Source organism: Salmo trutta, chromosome 1 (assembly GCF_901001165.1).
Source record: "Salmo trutta chromosome 1, fSalTru1.1, whole genome shotgun sequence".
Taxonomy (NCBI): domain Eukaryota; kingdom Metazoa; phylum Chordata; class Actinopteri; order Salmoniformes; family Salmonidae; genus Salmo; species Salmo trutta.
In genome coordinates this window covers 8,758,544-8,778,273 of record NC_042957.1, presented here as the reverse complement: position 1 = coordinate 8,778,273, position 19,730 = coordinate 8,758,544, and the positions used below count along the sequence as shown (strand labels likewise).

At 43.2% G+C, this 19,730-nt stretch overlaps 1 protein-coding gene and 1 non-coding gene across 2 annotated transcripts; one reads left to right on the top strand and one right to left on the bottom strand.

The window, feature by feature from the left end:
- Window positions 1-7,378: 7,378 nt before the first annotated feature.
- trnat-ugu (transfer RNA threonine (anticodon UGU)) lies at window positions 7,379-7,450 on the bottom strand. Its single transcript has one exon. It is a non-coding gene; the product is annotated as a tRNA-Thr (tRNA).
- Window positions 7,451-7,549: 99 nt separating this feature from the next.
- Window positions 7,550-19,231, top strand: LOC115157569 (cholesterol 24-hydroxylase). The gene is made up of 15 exons (XM_029705982.1): window positions 7,550-7,949; window positions 8,195-8,269; window positions 8,437-8,518; window positions 8,709-8,782; window positions 9,040-9,126; window positions 9,256-9,394; window positions 9,735-9,848; window positions 10,841-11,003; window positions 11,242-11,307; window positions 11,402-11,474; window positions 13,274-13,358; window positions 17,293-17,403; window positions 18,553-18,641; window positions 18,740-18,806; window positions 18,897-19,231. Exons 1-15 carry the CDS (start codon window positions 7,801-7,803, stop codon window positions 19,050-19,052), a joined length of 1,530 nt encoding a protein of 509 aa, XP_029561842.1. The 5' UTR covers window positions 7,550-7,800; the 3' UTR covers window positions 19,053-19,231.
- Window positions 19,232-19,730: the final 499 nt, after the last annotated feature.

Below are 19,730 nucleotides of genomic sequence, written 5' to 3'. Positions count from 1 at the left end.
CAGTGTAAGGCTCCTAGGCACCTGCCCAGAGGGCAGCTACACTCCTTACCCGTTCCACAACGGCCTTGGTCACACCTGTCGGTGGATTTTTTAACTGATCTCCCCCCTCACAGGGTAACACCGTGATCCTGGTCGTTGCGGATCGGTTTTCTAAGTCCTGCCGTCTCCTCCCTTTGCCCGGTCTCCCTACGGCCCTACAGACTGCGGAGGCCTTGTTTACGCACGTCTTTTGGCACTACGGGGTGCCTGAGAATGTAGTGTCTGATCGAGGTCCCCAATTCACGTCTAGGGTCTGGAAGGCGTTCATGGAACTTCTGGGGGTCTCGATCAGCCTTACTTCAGGGTTTCACCCCGAGAGTAATGGGCAGGTGGAGAGAGTAAACCAGGATGTGGGCAGGTTTCTGCGGACCTATTGCCAGGACCGGCCGGGGGAGTGGGCGGCCTTCGTGCCCTGGGCCGAGATGGCACAGAACACGCTTCGCCACTCCTCCACTAACCTCTCTCCCTTCCAGTGTGTACTGGGGTACCAGCCGGTTCTGGCGCCTTGGCATCAGGGTCAGACTGAGGATCCTGCGGTGGACAACTGGTTTAGGCGCGCGGAGGAGACATGGGAAGCTGTCCGTGTTCACCTTCAGCTGGCCGTGCTGCGCCAGAAGGAGACCTCCACCTTAGTGAGGCCCCGGTGTTCGCATTGGGGGACCGGTTCTGGCTCTCGACCTGAAACCTGCCCCTCCGCCTGCCCTGGCTGAAGCTGGGTCCGTGGTTTGTGGGGCCATTTAAAGTCCTGAGGAGAGTGAACGAGGTTTGTTATAGGTTACAGCTCCCCCCCGATTACTGTATTAAACCCTCGTTCCATGTGTCTCTCCTCAGGCCGGTGGTGGCTGGCCCGCTCCAGGACTCTGAGGTGCGGGAGGTTCCTCTGCCCCCTCTGGACATCGAGGGGGCCCTGGCGTACTCCGTTCGCTCAATCCTGTATTCGAGGCGTCGGGCGAGGGGCCTTCAGTATCTCGTGGAGTGGGAAGGGTACGGTCCAGGGGGGGGAGGTGCTGGGTTCCGGTCGAGGACGTGTTGGACCCTTTAATGCTGCAGGAGTTCCACCATCTTCGTCCGGATCGCCCTGCACCTCGCCCTCCGGGTCGTCCTCGAGGCCGTGTCGATGCGCTGCTGGAGCCGCGTGTCAAGGGGGGTACTGTCACGACTTCCTCCGAAGTCAGTCTCTCTCCTTGTTCGGGCGATGTTCGGCGGTCGACGTCACCGGTCTTCTAGCCATCGCCGATCCACCTTTCATTTTCCTTTTGTTTTGTCTTCCACACACCTGGTTCCAATTCCATTCATTACATGTTGTGTATTTAACCCTCTGTTCCCCCCATGTCCTTGTCCGGAATTGTTTATTGTAAGTGCTTGTGCACGTTATGTCTGGTGTGCGTTGGGTTTTGTACCCATTTATTTATTGTTCTGTTTTCCGGTGGGTTTTTATTATTAAACTGTGAAGTTGGAAACACAGTTTTTGCTCTCCTGTGTCTGACTTCTCTGCCGCCAGTATGCACCCCTTACAAATGTACTTGTCTTCTTGCTCAGTTGTGCACCAGGGCCTCCCACTCCTCTTTATATTCTGGTTAGGGCCAGTTTGCACTGTTCTGTGAATGGAGTAGTACACAGCGTTGTATGAGATCTTCAGTTTCTTGGCAATTTCTCGCATGGAATAACCTTAATTTCTCAGAACAGGAATAGGCTGACGAGTTTCAGAAGAAAGTTATTTGTTTCTGGCCATTTTGAGCCTGTAATCGAACCCACAAATGCTGATTCTCCAGATACTCATCTAGTCTAAAGAAGGTCAGTTTTATTGCTTCTTTAATCAGAACGACAGTTTTCAGCTGTGCTAACATAATTGCAAAAGGGTTTTCTAATGATCAATTAGTCTTTTAAAATGATAAACTTGGATTAGCTAACACAACGTGCCATTGGAACACAGGAGTGATGGTTGCTGATAATGGGCCTCTGTACGCCTATGTAGATATTCCATTAAAAATCAGCCGTTTCCAGCTACAATAGTCATTTACAACATTAACAATGTCTACACTGTATTTCTCATCAATTTGATGTTATTTTAATGGACAAACAATTTGCTTTTGTTTAAAAAACAAGCACATTTCTAAGTGACCCCAAACTTTTGAACGGTAGTGTATATATTTTGAAGTTTGCATATTGGGACTCTAAGTTTGATTGAACTTTACAAGGGTAGAGATGCAGGATCTGTGTGTGCTTTTGACTGTGTCTGATGTTATAAATTATATCAATTTTGTGAAAAATTTGTTCACAAAAAACAAGGATAGAGATGGTACAAGGGTAGAATTGTTTTCAAGCATATGTACACCTACAAGTACACAAGTAGTTGCATGTCAATGTGAAAATGAATAAAGGCTTCACATGTTTTGTCACGCATATAGTATGTGGCCCTTCAATTGGTTTCAAAAATGTGCCTCTTGAGCCAAAAGGTCTGCCCACCCCTGTCCTAGGTACTGGTACCACTAGTTGAGAATCCCTGCCCTAACTAGCCCATGGAAGTGAGGCACTGTAAAGGCCCTCAGCATGACATCACGAGTGAAGGTACTTCCAAACGGAATAGAGACTGCCCCCTGCTGTTGGACATACTTTACATTACATTTAAGTCATTTAGCAGACGCTCTTATCCAGAGCGACTTACAAATTGGTGCATTCACCTTATGCTATCCAGTGGAACAACCACTTTACAATAGTGCATCTAAATATTTAAAGGGGGGTGGTTTAGAAGGATTACTTTGTCCTATCCCAGGTATTCCTTAAAGAGGTGGGGTTTCAGGTGTCTCCGGAAGGTGGTGATTGACTCCGCTGTCCTGGCGTCGTGAGGGAGCTTGTTCCACCATTGGGGTGCCAGAGCAGCGAACAGTTTTGACTGGGCTGAGCGGGAACTGTGCTTCCTCAGAGGTAGGGAGGCGAGCAGGCCAGAGGTGGATGAACGCAGTGCCCTTGTTTGGGTGTAGGGCCTGATCAGAGCCTGAAGGTACGGAGGTGCCGTTCCCCTCACAGCTCCGTAGGCAAGCACCATGGTCTTGTAGCGGATGCGAGCTTCAACTGGAAGCCAGTGGAGAGAGCGGAGGAGCGGGGTGACGTGAGAGAACTTGGGAAGGTTGAACACCAGACGGGCTGCGGCGTTCTGGATGAGTTGTAGGGGTTTAATGGCACAGGCAGGGAGCCCAGCCAACAGCGAGTTGCAGTTATCCAGACGGGAGATGACAAGTGCCTGGATTAGGACCTGCGCCGCTTCCTGTGTGAGGCAGGGTCGTACTCTGCGAATGTTGTAGAGCATGAACCTACAGGATCGGGTCACCTCCTTGATGTTAGTGGAGAACGACAGGGTGTTGTCCAGGGTCACGCCAAGGTTCTTAGCACTCTGGGAGGAGGACACAAGGGAGTTGTCAACCATGATGGCGAGATCATGGAACGGGCAGTCCTTCCCCGGGAGGAAGAGCAGCTCCGTCTTGCCGAGGTTCAGCTTGAGGTGGTGATACTTGCATCTCAATAGTCTAGAGAGGCGTCCTCTGTTAGACAAACATCAATACATCTCTGAGCCGCGGGCCGCATCTCAATAGTCTAGAGAGGCGTCCTCCTCTCCTATCCTTTATTCATACTGATCTGAAAACAATGTACTTCTATTTCACCTGGACTGGCTGTTCTGTCTGCTGACAGATCTATTAACTATATTAAAATAGATTTTATCCTCAGCAGGGATTACAATTGTATTTACATGTCAAATCATGACCTGACGTAGGTAGGCTACAGGTTTGATTTTGAAGCAGATATCCTTTCTTCTGGGAACAATGACAGACATTATCTGATGCACTTTATTCCCTTGAAGAATCACAAACAGCAAAAACGTTCATTGATTTACAATGCTGATCTGTGTCGCTGCTTCCTTCTTCTCTACGGTGAATTGCTATTCTGAACTAATTTGATATCCATTGATTCACACAATTACCCTTGAATTACCCATAAGCCACTGGATATAAGGAGTATAATTGTATTTCTGAGGTATGCCCGCTCTGCTCTCCAATCGAGAGGGATAGATAGGGTTTTTTAGGCAGTGAAGAGAGGGTTTGGTTTGCTCTACCATTCTACGCCTGGCTGGCATAACAATGATCCTATTTTGAGCCAGAGAAGGAACTTCCTTCCTCTTCATTGGAGCAGACAAGATCTCAACTCAATCGATGGGCAAAGAGAAGACACACATACACAAACACACACACACACACAAACAAACACAGGCCTAACTGTGGATGATAGGATATGGAGATGTAACTCGATTAGACGTTCAGAGACATGGGACATTATAATTCACTTCTTAATTAACCCTCTGTTAGAGGTAAATGCATGAGCAGTTTTTACCGTGTATGTGACACATCAGTTAGGCCTAGGCTATATGGCATCCAGTAAATTCACGAGTCATGCTCTGTCTCCTTTAAGTTGGAAGTTGGAACAAAGCTTTTAAAAAAGCTCCTTGCAACTCAGCCTACAAGACTGAAACCTCCAACATGATCACATCTGTCTCTCAGACCTGTTATTATTGTGTTATATACATGTTATAAACATGATTAGGCATATTCATTTGTTATTGTAGCACCATGATAAACCTTTTATTCAACTGAACAGTTGAATGAATACATATGACAATGAGGATAGCTATACACACCTGTGCACTTGCATGTTTGACGAAATTCAAACAATGAATACATTGTTTCTGAACTTATTTAACCTTTATTTAACTAGGCAAGTCAGTTAAGAACAAATTCTTATTTTACAAGGACGGCCTACCCTGGCCAAACCCTCCCCTAACCCGGGCGACGCTGTGCCAATTGTGAGCCGTCCTATGGGACTCCCAATCACGGCCGGTTGTGATACAGCCCACATGGTTAGCAGATGTTATTGCAAGTGTAGCGAAATGCTTGTGCATCTAGTTCCGACAGTGCAGCAATATATAACAAATAATATCTAACAATTCCACAACAAATACCTAATACACACAAATCTAACAAGAGGAATGGAATAAGAATATATACATATAAATATATGGATGAACAATGACAGAGCGGCATAGGCTAAGATACAATAGATAGTATAGAATACAACAAGTCACCATAATCAATTACAGAGAGAACAGTGGCCTGAACAAGCTTCTTTCGAGCCATAAGCGGGAAGCAAGCCTTATTACGAAAATAAAAACCCAATTTCAATGTAAGCTTCCTCACAAGATTATCCACATGAACTTTAAAGGACAACTTGTCATCCATCCGTATACCTAGGTATTTGTAGGATGACACTTTTTCAATAGATAAGCCACCAGATGTGACAATGCTAACCTTCTCTGGCTCAGTGTGAGACCTGGTAAAGGTCATACATTTAGTTTTCTGTAGATTCAAAGACCAGGTTGAGACCATAAAGTGGGGCTTGCAGTGACTGAAAAGCAGTCTGGAGCTCTTCAACAGCCTGAACCAGAGAAGAAGTACATTAATATATGACTGTATCATCTGCATCTATGTAACTTGGCTGCATCCTATTTCCCAAATCATGCAAACAAATTGAGAACAACACAGGAGTTAAAATGGAACCCTGGGGGACACCTCTATTAATTTCTAGAAAGCTAGACTTGTGATTGTCAGTATATACACATTGTGTTCTGTCAGAAAGATGGGGCACTAAATTGGTTTAGGAACTTTCACTGAGACCAATGTTACTGAGTCTAGCTAGCAACAATTCATGGTCAACTGAATGAAAGGCCTTTGATAAATCAACAAACAAAGCAGCACAATGTTGCTTTTTATCAACGGCATTTATGATGTCATTTGCCACTGCCATAGCTGCAGTTGTGGTGCTGTACCCCGATCTAAAGCCAGACTGAACCCCGCTCAGTATGTTCTTTTAAATTAAGAAGTTTCTTAACTGTGAGTTCACTAGGGATTCATAGACTTTGGCCAGGATAGGGAGTTTGGAGATAGGACGATAGTTATTAGCGTCTGAGGGATCTCCACCCTTTAGCTGTGGGAGGACATGAACTGATTTCCAAATGCTGGGTATGGAATTGGTCAAGAGACTCAAGTTGAAAATGTGAGCCACAGGTTCAGTAATAATACCAGCTGCTATCTTTAAGAGGTAGCGGTCCAGGTTGTCTGGACCTGCAGACTTTTTAGTATCTATAGCCTTTAGTGCTTTATAGATATAAGCATAAGAAGTAGGCTAAAGTTAAAATGGTTCACATGAGGGCCTATATCATAGTTGACTGTAACAGAGCTTACATTAGAGGCCTGGGCCCCACCATTATTAATAACTGAACCAGCAGATATGAAGTGCTTGTTAAAAACCCCTACAATATTGGCTTTATCCTTCACTTCATTAGAATCCATCACTAAATGGTCAGGAAGGCCAGAGGATACACTAGAACCTGACACTGATTTGATTAGCTTCCAGAACTTGGTAGGGTTGTTTAGGTTCTCTGTGACTGCATTTAAATAGTCATCTGATTTGGACTTCCTGATCAATCTTGTACATTTGTTTCTTAGCACTCTGAAGGAGGCCCAGTCAACAGGAGTATTTGTATCTATAGCTTGAGCCCAAGAGATATTTCTCTTTGTAATTAATTCTGCCAAGTTATCTGAAAACCAGGAATTGTCCCTAATTCTACATTTCTTCACAGGGGCATGCTTATCACAAATGGACACAAATTTCACATAAAAATAGTCCCAGGCAGCGTCAACGTCGGGAATCAGATTTACTCTGTCAATATTATGGTACAGATCATGTAAGAACGTTTGCTCATCAAACTGTCTAAACTGTATTTAAAAAAATATAACGGGGTTTGGCTTTGATCATTTTTACATTTCTAACACCAGTAATCGCACAGTGAACACTGACATCATTACAGAATATCCCAGTCGATGGGATAAATGATTCCTTAGAAGAATGTCCAATAGCGTTGATTTATTAGGTGCTCTGGGATTTGGTCTTGTTGGTGGATTAATTAATTGCGCGAAATTCAGAGAGAGAGTCCGATACAGATGTAAGCATGTCCCAGTTAAAATATCCTACAATAATGAATTCAGAGTCATTTAGCTTGTGCAGGACATCAGAAAGAGAGTGCGGTCTGTAGCAGCCGACTACAGTGATGTGGGAGTCGTTAAATAAGGTACATCTAAGCAGCATTCTTACACTTGCAGTCAACACGTGCCTAAAATTTCACCCATAGGGTTCAAATGTGTGCAAAATATAATTATCAACACGATATCATATTCTAGGCTCTCTTCTACACGTTCTCAGCGTACCCGTGTGGCAGAAAATATATTTTATATCTAGGCTCCAGCGAGGATCGAACTCGCGACCCCTGGTTTACAAGACCAGTGCTCTGCCACTGAGCTATAGAGCCAAATGCGTCATTTTGCAAGCACATAGGTAGTCTTTACTGATGAAGAATCTAGCTCTTGTCGTTATACAATGAACCCCGGAAGTTGGTCACGAACACAGTAAACCATAAAAACAGACAAGTAGACTACTAGTGCGCGTTCAATAATCGGAACTAGGACACTCGGAAATGTCAATTTTGCTGATTCGTGAACGCCGCACATGTATAACAACAACCATTTACCTAGTTATACATTTCCGAGTTTCGACAATAACGTGAACGCAGCATATTCTGACCCTGACCAAATTCAGTCCAAAAAGCAGACCTCATACCCTGCTTGTAGGGTCACCGCCAGCTAGCTAGTCTACTGCAATATGGCACTTTTTCATTTGATTACAGGTTGGATTGGTTATGTTCTTATGTGCCTACTTGGTTTGATTTTGATCGTATTTCTCTGTTTTTGTCTGTACATAAAATATATTCATTTGAAATATGATCACATACCGGGACCACCAAGGGACAGGTAAGTCATTATTATGTAACCTGAACATTTATTTTAAATACTGTAGCTGGAAGTTATTTTCAACTATGTATATTGAGTTACATAAGAATCAGGGAAACTAGAGAAAAGTTAGCCGTAATAACCGCCAGGGGTCGCTGTTTCACCTGTCTTTTGCGTTTTCACTGAGTGAACTTGGTTAAAGGGATCTCTCAACTTAACGTCCTTATTTGTCAGTTATGGAAAACATGTCTCTTGTTATCCCACAGTTTTATATTCGGACATTCCGCAATCCTGGGGGAAATTAGCAATGGTCGAGTTATCCACGACAAATTCCTGGAATGGTGAGCTGAATGCCATGGAGCAGTGGCCAAGACACACACACACACACACACACACACACACACACACACACACACACACACACACACACACACACACACATACACACACCAAGTTGTCTTGGTACATTTTACATTCTATTTAGTGTATTCTATTGTATCTTTGACAGGTCGGAGACATATGGACCAGTGTACCGTATTAACGGTATGCACATTGTGATGCTGTTTGTCACCTGCCCTGATACCACCAAGGTAAACCTGCGCCTGAATATTTCACACAATATTTCACACGTTTAATGGATGGAGTTAAGCATCAGTCCATTTCTTTGTACAATTTTACAAAGAAAATACCCAGTAATTTCTGTCTGTACTCTACCCTAAAATAAAGTGCCCATTCCATTTCCTCCACAAACTAAACAGACATTTTTCTTTCTCGCCACAGGAAGTGCTGATGTCACCAAAGTACCCCAAAGACTCACTGGTCTACAAGGGTCTTTTCAACCTATTTGGACAGAGGTGATTCCTGAATATGTTGTGTCATTTATGCTATATCAACATATAACGATTACAGCCACTGACTTCCTACCGCTACATTTGCGTTTTTTTTATTGTGTTGACGTTTCGGTCGGTACAATATTTTCCAATACATTCAATCTTAATGCTGTCTGACTTACATTAAGCCACCTAGAGATTACAACTGGACCCCTTGGTCATTGGCAAGTGGATTCAGTGTCAAGGTACAGTAAATACTCTATTGTCCTGCTTTTCCGCAGGTTTCTGGGAAGTGGTCTGATTACGGCTCATAATCATGATGCGTGGTACAAACAGCGAAGGATCATGGACCCTGCCTTCAGCAGTCTGTAAGACACTTATCTATTTCACATGATGTAATAATCAATTGCTCAATGGATCAGTCTGTCTGTCTGTCAGTCAGTCAACCAATCCACCCACCTATCCATCCATCCTTCCATCGTGCTGTGTATTGCCAGGTACCTGCGTGGTCAGATGGGTGCGTTCAACGAGCGGGCAGAGCGTCTGATGGATAAACTGGCAGACATGGCTGACACCAACACAGCCGCCAACATGCACCAAATGTTCAACCTTGTGACCCTGGATATCATCACCAAGGTAACGAATGGTCATTCCTGTTACCCCCAGATCAACACACTACCCCTACCAGTTTAATATTTCACATAAAGCTGTCTTCATGACAAACAGCAGAACCAGTCATAGTGACACATTTTCAGTTATGACAACTGATTTACACAGTTATGCCAGCTACAGTGTAATCTAGCTATTAGGCAGCCTAGCCAGTGAGCTAGCCATTATAATGCATAACTATGACTCAGAGTTGCTGCTGGTCAGGTATTATTATGCCATGCTAATAAGCTTGATCTGAAACATGAAAGGCACTCATAATAAATGTATCATCAACATCAATGTTGTTAATCTGTGTTTCTACCTGTAGGTGGCGTTTGGAGTGGATCTCGATCTGTTGAAGGAGAGTGACACTCTGTTCCCCAAAGCCATAGAGATGTGTCTGAAGGGAATGGTCCACTATGTCAGAGACTCCACCTTCCAGGTAAATAGTGACATAATCTTGGTTAACCCAGAACAAAAATCTTGTGTAATTTGGTCAGCTGCGTTATTAAATGCGTTATAAATTGAGAGTTCCGGTGTGTGAATTCTCCACCCTGACAAAAGGAAATTCTCAGCAAAAGTCTCCCCCTTCTGATCTGTGTGAAGTGAAGCACCACCTTTTCCCAATCCTGATACGTCCAAATAACCTGAGACGAAAAACCCAAAGACCTTCACCACAGATAGAACAATGAGACAGATATTTCATCCGCTTGGCGTTTCCACGGTCTACATATTTTCTCATTGATGAAACATTTGATCTCAATACAGTTTTCTGTTCTCAAAACTACAATCTGTTACGAACAGAGTACTCTAAGTTTTGTAGACTTGGTGGGTATTACATTTGATGCTAGGGTCCTCAACCTCCTGGTCCAAAACCTCATAGTCAGGCCTGCTGTAGGCTGCTCGGTGAGCTTGGCATCTCTCTTGACATGCTGGTCATAATTAACCCGCCCTGGGACCATAAGGTTCATAAACAAGGTCATGAAGGCGGTACCTTATGACATTCAATGGCTAAGTGCCCAATCAGAATGCATTCGAGGATTTTAACTACTAAATATGACTTCATTGCATCCTCCTTCCCTCCCCCCTCAGATCATGATCGCACACACGGCATATAGCCTCTTTTCCCTGGTCTGAGCTACTGGCAGGCCCATATGTTTATGGGGAAACTGTGGGGGGGGGGGGGGGCACAAATTCTATCAGTGGGGTCAATGTCCGGCTTTGCCACACCGTAGAGCCGGCCCTGGATGGCACCTTTATTTTATAAGCACACATACAGTCAAAACATTGGCACACTGAATCATCAACAGGCAGATGTACTTCACCACAATGCTTCATAAATTGTATAGCATCAGTCCCTAGATGGCCTATAAATATGGTTGAATTTCCTATTTCCCTAATCTAATAATTACATTTTGTTGAATGTCATATTAGCTCTACCCAAAGAACAAGAAGTTCATCAACGAGGTGAAGGAGTCTGTTAAGCTCCTGCGTTCGACAGGCAGACGGTGGATCAACGAGAGGAAAATGGCCATCCAAAATGGCGAGGATGTTCCTAAAGATATCCTGACACAGATCCTCAAGACGGCTGGCAAAGGCACGTTGTAGTAGCCTGTTCCCAGATCTGTTTGTGCTGTCTTACCAACTCCTACCAATGTTGGCAAGAGATGGCAAGACAAGACAGCACAAACAGATGTGGGACCAGGCTAACATTGGAGACTTTTTACTTTGTGGCTCTGCATGTGGCGTTGTCAGCTAAAACAGTCATGTTATTGATGAGGTTCAGTAGCAGTATTGTCTCAATGCTGTAAACTTGTATATATTCATAATTTCAGAGGAAAACACAGAAAATGAAGATGAGGAGCTTATGCTGGACAACTTTGTAACGTTATTCGTTGCGGGTGGGTCTCCATAAAAACAATTTCCTACACAATTCAAGATTCAGCAGCTGGAGTTACCTTAACAGCCTTTACTGTTTTGTCTTCCTCTTGAAAGGGCAAGAGACAACAGCCAATCAACTAGCTTTTGCCATCATGGAACTGGGAAGGCTGCCAGAGATATTGGCCAAGTAGGTCTTATTATTTAATTTCATTTAACCTTTATTTAACCAGGAAGGGCTCATTGAGATTTGAAATCTCTTTTTCAAGAGCGTTCTGGCCGAGATAGGCAGCACCAAGTCATTACACAATTACAGACGGACAACATGAAAAACTACAAGTAATCTAGTAAAAACCATAGAATTCACAAGAGTATAACAAAATCATAAAACAGCAAATTAAAAACTTTGACAGGTCAGGGAATCAGTCTCAAAATCCTTCATCAGTGATTTAAAAACACCAATCGGGACAAGTTCTTCCAGTTTAAAAGTATTTTGTAAGGCATTCCAAGATAATGGCGCAGAGTACATATAAAAGCCCTTTTACAAAATTCAGTTCGGACATTTGGAACAGTTAGCAGGATAAAGTCCTGCAAACGAAGAGAGTACCCACCACATTTCTGAACAATAAAAATGGCCAAATAAAACGGTAGTAAACCCAAAATGGCTTTGTAAATAAAAGTATACCAGTGACTGAGCCTACGAGTGACTAGAGAAGGCCAGCCAACGCTGGTATATAAAGTGCAGTGGTGCGTAAGGGTTTTGCAGTTTAAAATAAATCTCAAAGTGCCATGGTAAAGGGTGTCATTTGATCTCAAATACTGAGCGGAAGCATTCATATAGATAATATCCCCATAGTCTAGTAAAGGCATAAATGTAGCTGATACTAGCCTCCTGGCTTCAAAAGAAAAACAGGCCTTATTCTTAAAATAAAATCCCAATTTCAGCTTCAATTTTTTGTAAGTTGTTGAATATGCAATTTAAAAGAGAGGTCGTCATCAATTCAAATCCCAATATATTTATGTGAGGTTACAGTCTCAATCTCATTTCCCTGACAGGTAGTAATAGGTGAAAGGTTCAGAGATCTATTTCTTGCTTTAGAAAACACCATTAGTTTAGTTTAGTCAGTATTGAGGATACGCTTCAATTGACACAAGGTGTGTTGAACAGTATAAAAAGCAGTTTGCAAGTTCTGGAAAGCTTTGTGAGAGACGAGGCACAACAATAAATAACAGAGGAGATTGAATCAAACAGCCTACCAGATGATACAAAGTGGTCATTGAAACAATTCAGCATTTCAGTTTTGTCATATACAGCAACAAAGTCCTTCAATACACATGACGGTAATTCATTAACATTACTGTTACCAGACATAGACTTAATAGCCTTCCAAAACTTTCTAGGGTCATTCAGGTTATCAGTGGTAACAGACATAAAATATTCAGACTTGGCCTTCCTGAGAAGAAAATAACTCTTGTTTCGTAACTGCCTAAAAAGAAGCCAATCAGCATCAGAACATGATTTCCTTGCTTTAGCCCAGGCTAGATTACGTTCGTGAATAATACAAGACAGCTCAGAAGAAAACCATGGATTATCCCGTCCTTTAACCCTGAACCTGCGGAACGGGGCATGTTTGTTTACTATTTGGAAATCAGGAATAAGCTTAATCTTGCTTCAGTCAAAATAAAACAAATCATGAAAGAAATCCTGCTCATTAAAACTCTTCAGATTTCTCTTACGAATAAACCGTGGGTTTGTCTTAGGAGCCTTAGTATTTCTAACAGCAACAACAGCACAATGGTCACTTAAATTATTACAAAAAACACCAACTGCTGAATATTTATGTGGAACATTTGTCAATATCAAATCAATCAGGGTAGATTTATCTGGACATGTGAGATTTGGGCTCATCATACCTCTTTTTGTATATTGATCATTTCCATAATAAAAAATACTTTGGTTGTGTTTCTTGGTGTCTATAACTTCTCCAGTGTGAAGCAAGAAGTGGATGATGTCATCGGGATGAAACAGGAAATCAGCTTTGATGACCTGGGGAAAATGACCTACCTGTCTCAGGTACAGTGACTTAATTGATCGTTTTTATACTATATTAACTGTAGTTGTGACAGAATCAGTAGATCACTTGTTTTGGTACTGCCCATATGTAGCTTGTTTTTGGTCACAGGTTCAGGAATAGCTGAAAAAGTGCAACATTTACTTGGAGCTAACTCTGGAAATAGCACTGCTGGGTGATTTGAAAAGCCATCATCAATCGATCAATAATATAATAATACTCTTAGCAAAAATGTGTATCTTTAATTTACAATCAGTAGAAACTATGAGAATAGAAAGGTTCAGAACTTTTGTAAAACTTCACAGCACAGTTGAAAAATATATGGCAAATAGAAATCAAAACTGGATGGTCTTCAGAGATAGATGGGAGGGGTTGAGGGGAGCTGAAGGATGGGACTGGTCTTCAGATATAGATGGGAGGGGTTGAGGGGAGCTGAAGGATGGGACTGGATGGTCTTCAGAGATAGATGGGAGGGGTTGAGGGGAGCTGAAGGATGGGACTGGTCTTCAGATATAGATGGGAGGGGTTGAGGGGAGCTGAAGGATGGGACTGGGTGGTCTTCAGAGATAGATGGGAGGGGTTGAGGGGAGCTGAAGGATGGGACTGGTCTTCAGATATAGATGGGAGGGGTTGAGGGGAGCTGAAGGATGGGACTGGATGGTCTTCAGAGATAGATGGGAGGGGTTGAGTGGAGCTGAAGGATGGGACTGGGTGGTCTTCAGAGATAGATGGGAGGGGTTGAGGGGAGCTGAAGGATGGGACTGGGTGGTCTTCAGAGATAGATGGGAGGGGTTGAGTGGAGCTGAAGGATGGGACTGGGTGGTCTTCAGAGATAGATGGGAGGGGTTGAGGGGAGCTGAAGGATGGGACTGGGTGGTCTTCAGAGATAGATGGGAGGGGTTGAGGGGAGCTGAAGGATGGGACTGGATGGTCTTCAGAGATAGATGGGAGGGGTTGAGGGGAGCTGAAGGATGGGACTAAAAACAAACAAAAGAAAGCTAATCTAAAATAAAATGTCTGTGAAATGTATGTAGTATGTTGTATGTAGTATATTGTATGTAGTATGTAGTATATAGTATGTAGTATGTATAAGCTGGAAGTGGAAGCCTAAGTGTTGTTGTCCATTAGTTTACTCCAATTAGGGAAAGGGTGGTAGGGTTAGGGGAACATAATAAAAATATGTATATATTTAAAATTATATACACTACCGTTCAAAAGTTTGGGGTCACTTAGAAATGTCCTTGTTTTTGAAAGAAAAGCATATTTTTTGTCCAGTAAAATAACATAAAATTGATCAGAAATACAGTGTAGACATTGTTAATTTTGTAAATGACTATTGTAGTGACTATTGTTATTTTTCCCATCTTAATATTTTCTTTTTATTGGCCAGTCTGAGATATGGCTTTTTCTTTGCAACTCTGCCTAGAAGGTCAGCATCCCAGAGTTGCTTCTTCACTGTTGACATTGAGACTGGTGATTTGCGGGTACTATTTAATGAAGCTGCCAGTTGAGGACTTGTGAGGCGTCTGTTTCTCAAACTAGACACTCTAATGTACTTGTTCACTTGCTCAGTTGTGCACCGGGGCCTCCCACTCCTCTTTCTATTCTGGTTAGAGCCAGTTTGCACTGTCCTGTGAAGTGAGTAGTACACAGCATTGTACGAGATCTTCATTTTCTTGGAAATTTCTCGAATGGAATTTACTTAATTTCTCAGAACAAGAATAGATTGACGAGTTTCAGAAGAAATGTCTTTGTTTCTAACCATTTTTATTCTGTAATCGAACCCACAAATGCTGATGCTCCAGATACTCAACTAGTCTAAAGAAGGCCAGTTTTATTGCTTCTTTAATTAGCACAACAGTTTTCAGCTGTGTGATTACATAATTGCAAAAGGGTTTTCTAATGATCAATTAGCCTTTTAAAATGATAAACTTGGATTAGCTAACACAACGTGCCATTGGAACACAGGAGTGATGGTTGCTGATAATGGGCCTCTGTACGCCTATGTAGATATTCCATAAAAAATCAGCCATTTCCAGCTACAATAGTCATTTACAACATTAACAATGTCTACACTGTATTTCTGATCAATTTGATGTGATTTTAATGGACAAACAATTTGCTTTTTAAAAAAAAAACAAAGACATTTCTAAGTGACCCCAAACTTTTGAACGGTAGTATATATATATATATATATATATATATATATATATATATATATATATATATATATATATACTGCTCAAAAAAATAAAGGGAACACTTAAACAACACATCCTAGATCTGAATGAAAGAAATAATCTTATTAAATACTTTTTCTTTACATAGTTGAATGTGCTGACAACAAAATCACACAAAAATAATCAATGGAAATCCAATTTATCAACCCATGGAGGTCTGGATTTGGAGTCACACTCAAAATTAAAGTGGAAAACCACACTACAGGCTGATCCAACTTTGATGTAAAGTCCTTAAAACAAGTCAAAATGAGGCTCAGTAGTGTGTGTGGCCTCCACGTGCCTGTATGACCTCCCTACAATGCCTGGGCATGCTCCTGATGAGGTGGCGGATGGTCTCCTGAGGGATCTCCTGCCAGACCTGGACTAAAGCATCCGCCAACTCCTGGACAGTCTGTGGTGCAACGTGGCGTTGGTGGATGGAGCGAGACATGATGTCCCAGATGTGCTCAATTGGATTCAGGTCTGGGGAACACCGGGCCAGTCCATAGCATCAATGCCTTCCTCTTGCAGGAACTGCTGACACACTCCAGCCACATGAGGTCTAGCATTGTCTTGCATTAGGAGGAACCCAGGGCCAACCGCACCAGCATATGGTCTCACGAGGGGTCTGAGGATCTCATCTCGGTACCTAATGGCAGTCAGGCTACCTCTGGCGAGCACATGGAGGGCTGTGCGGCCCCCCAAAGAAATGCCACCCCACACCATGACTGACCCACCGCCAAACCGGTCATGCGGAGGATGTTGCAGGCAGCAGAACGTTCTCCACGGCGTCTCCAGACTCTGTCACGTCTGTCACGTGCTCAGTGTGAACCTGCTTTCATCTGTGAAGAGCACAGGGCGCCAGTGGCGAATTTGCCAATCTTGGTGTTCTCTGGCAAATGCCAAACGTCCTGCACGGTGTTGGGCTGTAAGCACAACCCCCACCTATGGACGTCGGGCCCTCATACCACCCTCATGGAGTCTGTTTCTGACCGTTTGAGCAGACACATGCACATTTGTGGCCTGCTGGAGGTCATTTTGCAGGGCTCTGGCAGTGCTTCTCCTGCTCCTCCTTGCACAAAGGCGGAGGTAGCGGTCCTGCTGCTGGGTTGTTGCCCTCCTACGGCCTCCTCCACGTCTCCTGATGTACTGGCCGTCTCATGCTACCACTAGAGTGAAAGCACCGCCAGCATTCAAAAGTGACCAAAACATCAGCCAGGAAGCATAGGAACTGAGAAGTGGTCTGTGGTCCCCACCTGCAGAACCATAATTTCCACCTGTTGTGTATTCCATTTGCACAACAGCATGTGAAATGTATTGTCAATCAGTGTTGCTTCCTAAGTGGACAGTTTGATTTCACAGAAGTGTGATTGACTTGGAGTTACATTGTGTTGTTTAAGTGTTCCCTTTATTTTTTTGAGCAGTGTATATATATATTTATTTTATGGGGGATTGGAAATGATGCCGACAATTACATTGATAGAACCCACAATGTATCTGCAATATTAAAGCTGATCTACCCCCTAAAAAAAACTACAAAAACTTGTTGTGACCAACAAGGTTTTAACCTGGGTCATCTGTGTACCACAATGCCTCTTCTTGTATTAGTCCACTGAGCTAAAGCCAAAGCATTAGCACAGGGATGCTGACACAAGTCCTCAGGTCTAAGGCCAGGTAACTCAAAATGTTGTGTTTGATAATCTATCTACCACGTCAGGTGTTGAAGGAGACTCTGAGGTTGTATCCCACGGCTCCCGGTACGTCTCGCTTCATCCCCAATGACATCACCATCAACGGCATCCCCATCCCAGCAGGAGTCACATGCTTCGTGAGTTACCTCAACACCACTGACAAGTGTTTTTGGAATATTTGTTCATATTGTGAAACATCACAGCACAGTGGAAAAATGTGTAGCAGCTAGAAATCAAAACTGGATGGTCTTCAGAGATAGATGGGAGGGGTTGAGGGGAGCTGAAGGATGGGACTGGTCTTCAGAGATAGATGGGAGGGGTTGAGGGGAGCTGAAGGATGGGACTGGATGGTGTTGAGAGATAGATGGGAGGGGTTGAGGGGAGCTGAAGGATGGGACTGGGTGGTGTTCAGAGATAGATGGGAGGGGTTGAGGGGAGCTGAAGGATGGGACTGGATGGTCTTCAGAGATAGATGGGAGGGGTTGAGGGGAGCTGAAGGATGGGACTGGTCTTCAGAGATAGATGGGAGGGGTTGAGGGGAGCTGAAGGATGGGACTGGTCTTCAGAGATAGATGGGAGGGGTTGAGGGGAGCTGAAGGATGGGACTGGTCTTCAGAGATAGATGGGAGGGGTTGAGGGGAGCTGAAGGATGGGACTGGTCTACAGAGATAGATGGGAGGGGTTGAGGGGAGCTTAAAGCTGGGACCAAAAACAAACAAAAGAGAACTAATTTAAAATATACTGTGTCTGTAAAATGTATATAGCATGTACAGTATAAGCTGGAAGTAGATGCCTATGTGTTGTGGTCCATTAGTTTAATCCAATTAGGGGAGGGCTGGTAGGGTTAAGGGAAAATAATAAAGAAGGAAATATATTTTAAAATATATATATTTAAAATAAGATATACAGCACTAGTCAAAAGTTTGAACACACCTACTCATTCAAGGGTTTTTCTTAATTTTTACTATTTTCTACATTGTATGATAACAGTGAAGACATGAACACTATGAAATAACAAATATGGAATCATGTATTTTAGTCAGCACCTCATTGACTATTTTCTACATTGTAGAATAACAGTGAAGACATCAACACTATGAAATAACACATATGGAATCATGTATTTTAGTCAGCACCTCAGTGACTATTTTGGTGTCTCTACTGTACATGTATTTTAGTCAGCACCTCAGTGACTATTTTGGTGTCTCTACTGTACACTACTCTAACTGTTGTATCTGCCGCTGTCGCACATATTTTACGTTTGCCCCTATCTTGTCTGTTCACAGTTCAATTCATACGTCTGTGGACGGTTGGATAAGTTCTTTGAGGAGCCGCTGAAATTTGACCCAGAGAGGTTCCATCCAGATACTGCCAAGTAAGTGACCCAATATTGTTTAATTGTTTCTTTACAACATTTGAACTGATTAAGAGCTAACTGTCATGTTATGGATGTTGTTTGTTTCTGTCCTGAAGACCCTATTACTGCTACTACCCCTTCGCCCTGGGCCCACGCTCATGTCTGGGACAGAGCTTCGCACAGGTGAGACACACACACAGTAGCAGGCACGTACACACACACACACACACACACACACACACGCTCACACCAGATTCCTTCTGTTGTTTGCAGATGGAGGCGAAGGTAGTGATGGCCAAGCTGCTCCAGAGGTTTGACTTCAGCCTACTGCCTGGCCAGTCCTTTGACATCCTGGACACTGGCACTCTGAGACCAAAGAGTGGAGTGGTGTGTAGCATCAGACACCGAGGACAGACAGCCGCAGCCTGACTACTGGAACCTGGAGATGACCTTGTCTTTCAACTCAACATATTTCTTATCCGACCCATTCCGTCTTTCTTCTTTAGTGTCTTAAAAAAAAAAGATTAACACTTCATCAATGTTTTACCAATCTTGAGCATATATTTGCATGTATACTGAACAAAAATGCAACATGCAACTTTTCCAACGAATTTACTGAGTTATAGTTCATATAAGGAAATCAATCAATTGAAATAAATTCATTAGGCCCTAATCTATGGATTTTACATGACTGGGCAGGGGTGCAGCCATGGGTGGGCCAGGGAGGGCATAGGCCCACCCACTTGGGAGCTAGGCCCAGCCAATCAGAATAAGCTTATGGTAGAGAAATTAACATTCAATTCTCTGGCAAAAGCTCTGGTGGACATTCCAGTAGTCAGTACGCCAATTGCACGATCCCTCAAAACTTGAGACATCTGTGGCATCGTGTTGTGTGACAAAACTACACATTTTAGAGTGGCCTTTTATTGTCCCCAGCACAAAGTGCCCCTGTGTAATGATCATGCTGTTTAATCAGCTTCTTGATATGCCACACCTGTCAGGTGGATTGATTATTTTGGCAAAGGAGAAATTATTACTAACAGGGATGTAAACACATTTCTGCACAACATTTGAGAGAAATATTACTTTTTTTGTGCGTATGGGACA

Coding starts and splice junctions, on each gene's coding strand:
- LOC115157569 (XM_029705982.1), top strand. CDS start 7,801: ATGGCACTTTTTCATTTGATTACAGGTTGGATTGGTTATGTTCTTATG. Junction 8,519..8,708: donor CCTGCCCTGATACCACCAAG/GTAAACCTGCGC, acceptor TTCTCGCCACAG/GAAGTGCTGATGTCACCAAA. Junction 13,359..17,292: donor AAATGACCTACCTGTCTCAG/GTACAGTGACTT, acceptor CTACCACGTCAG/GTGTTGAAGGAGACTCTGAG.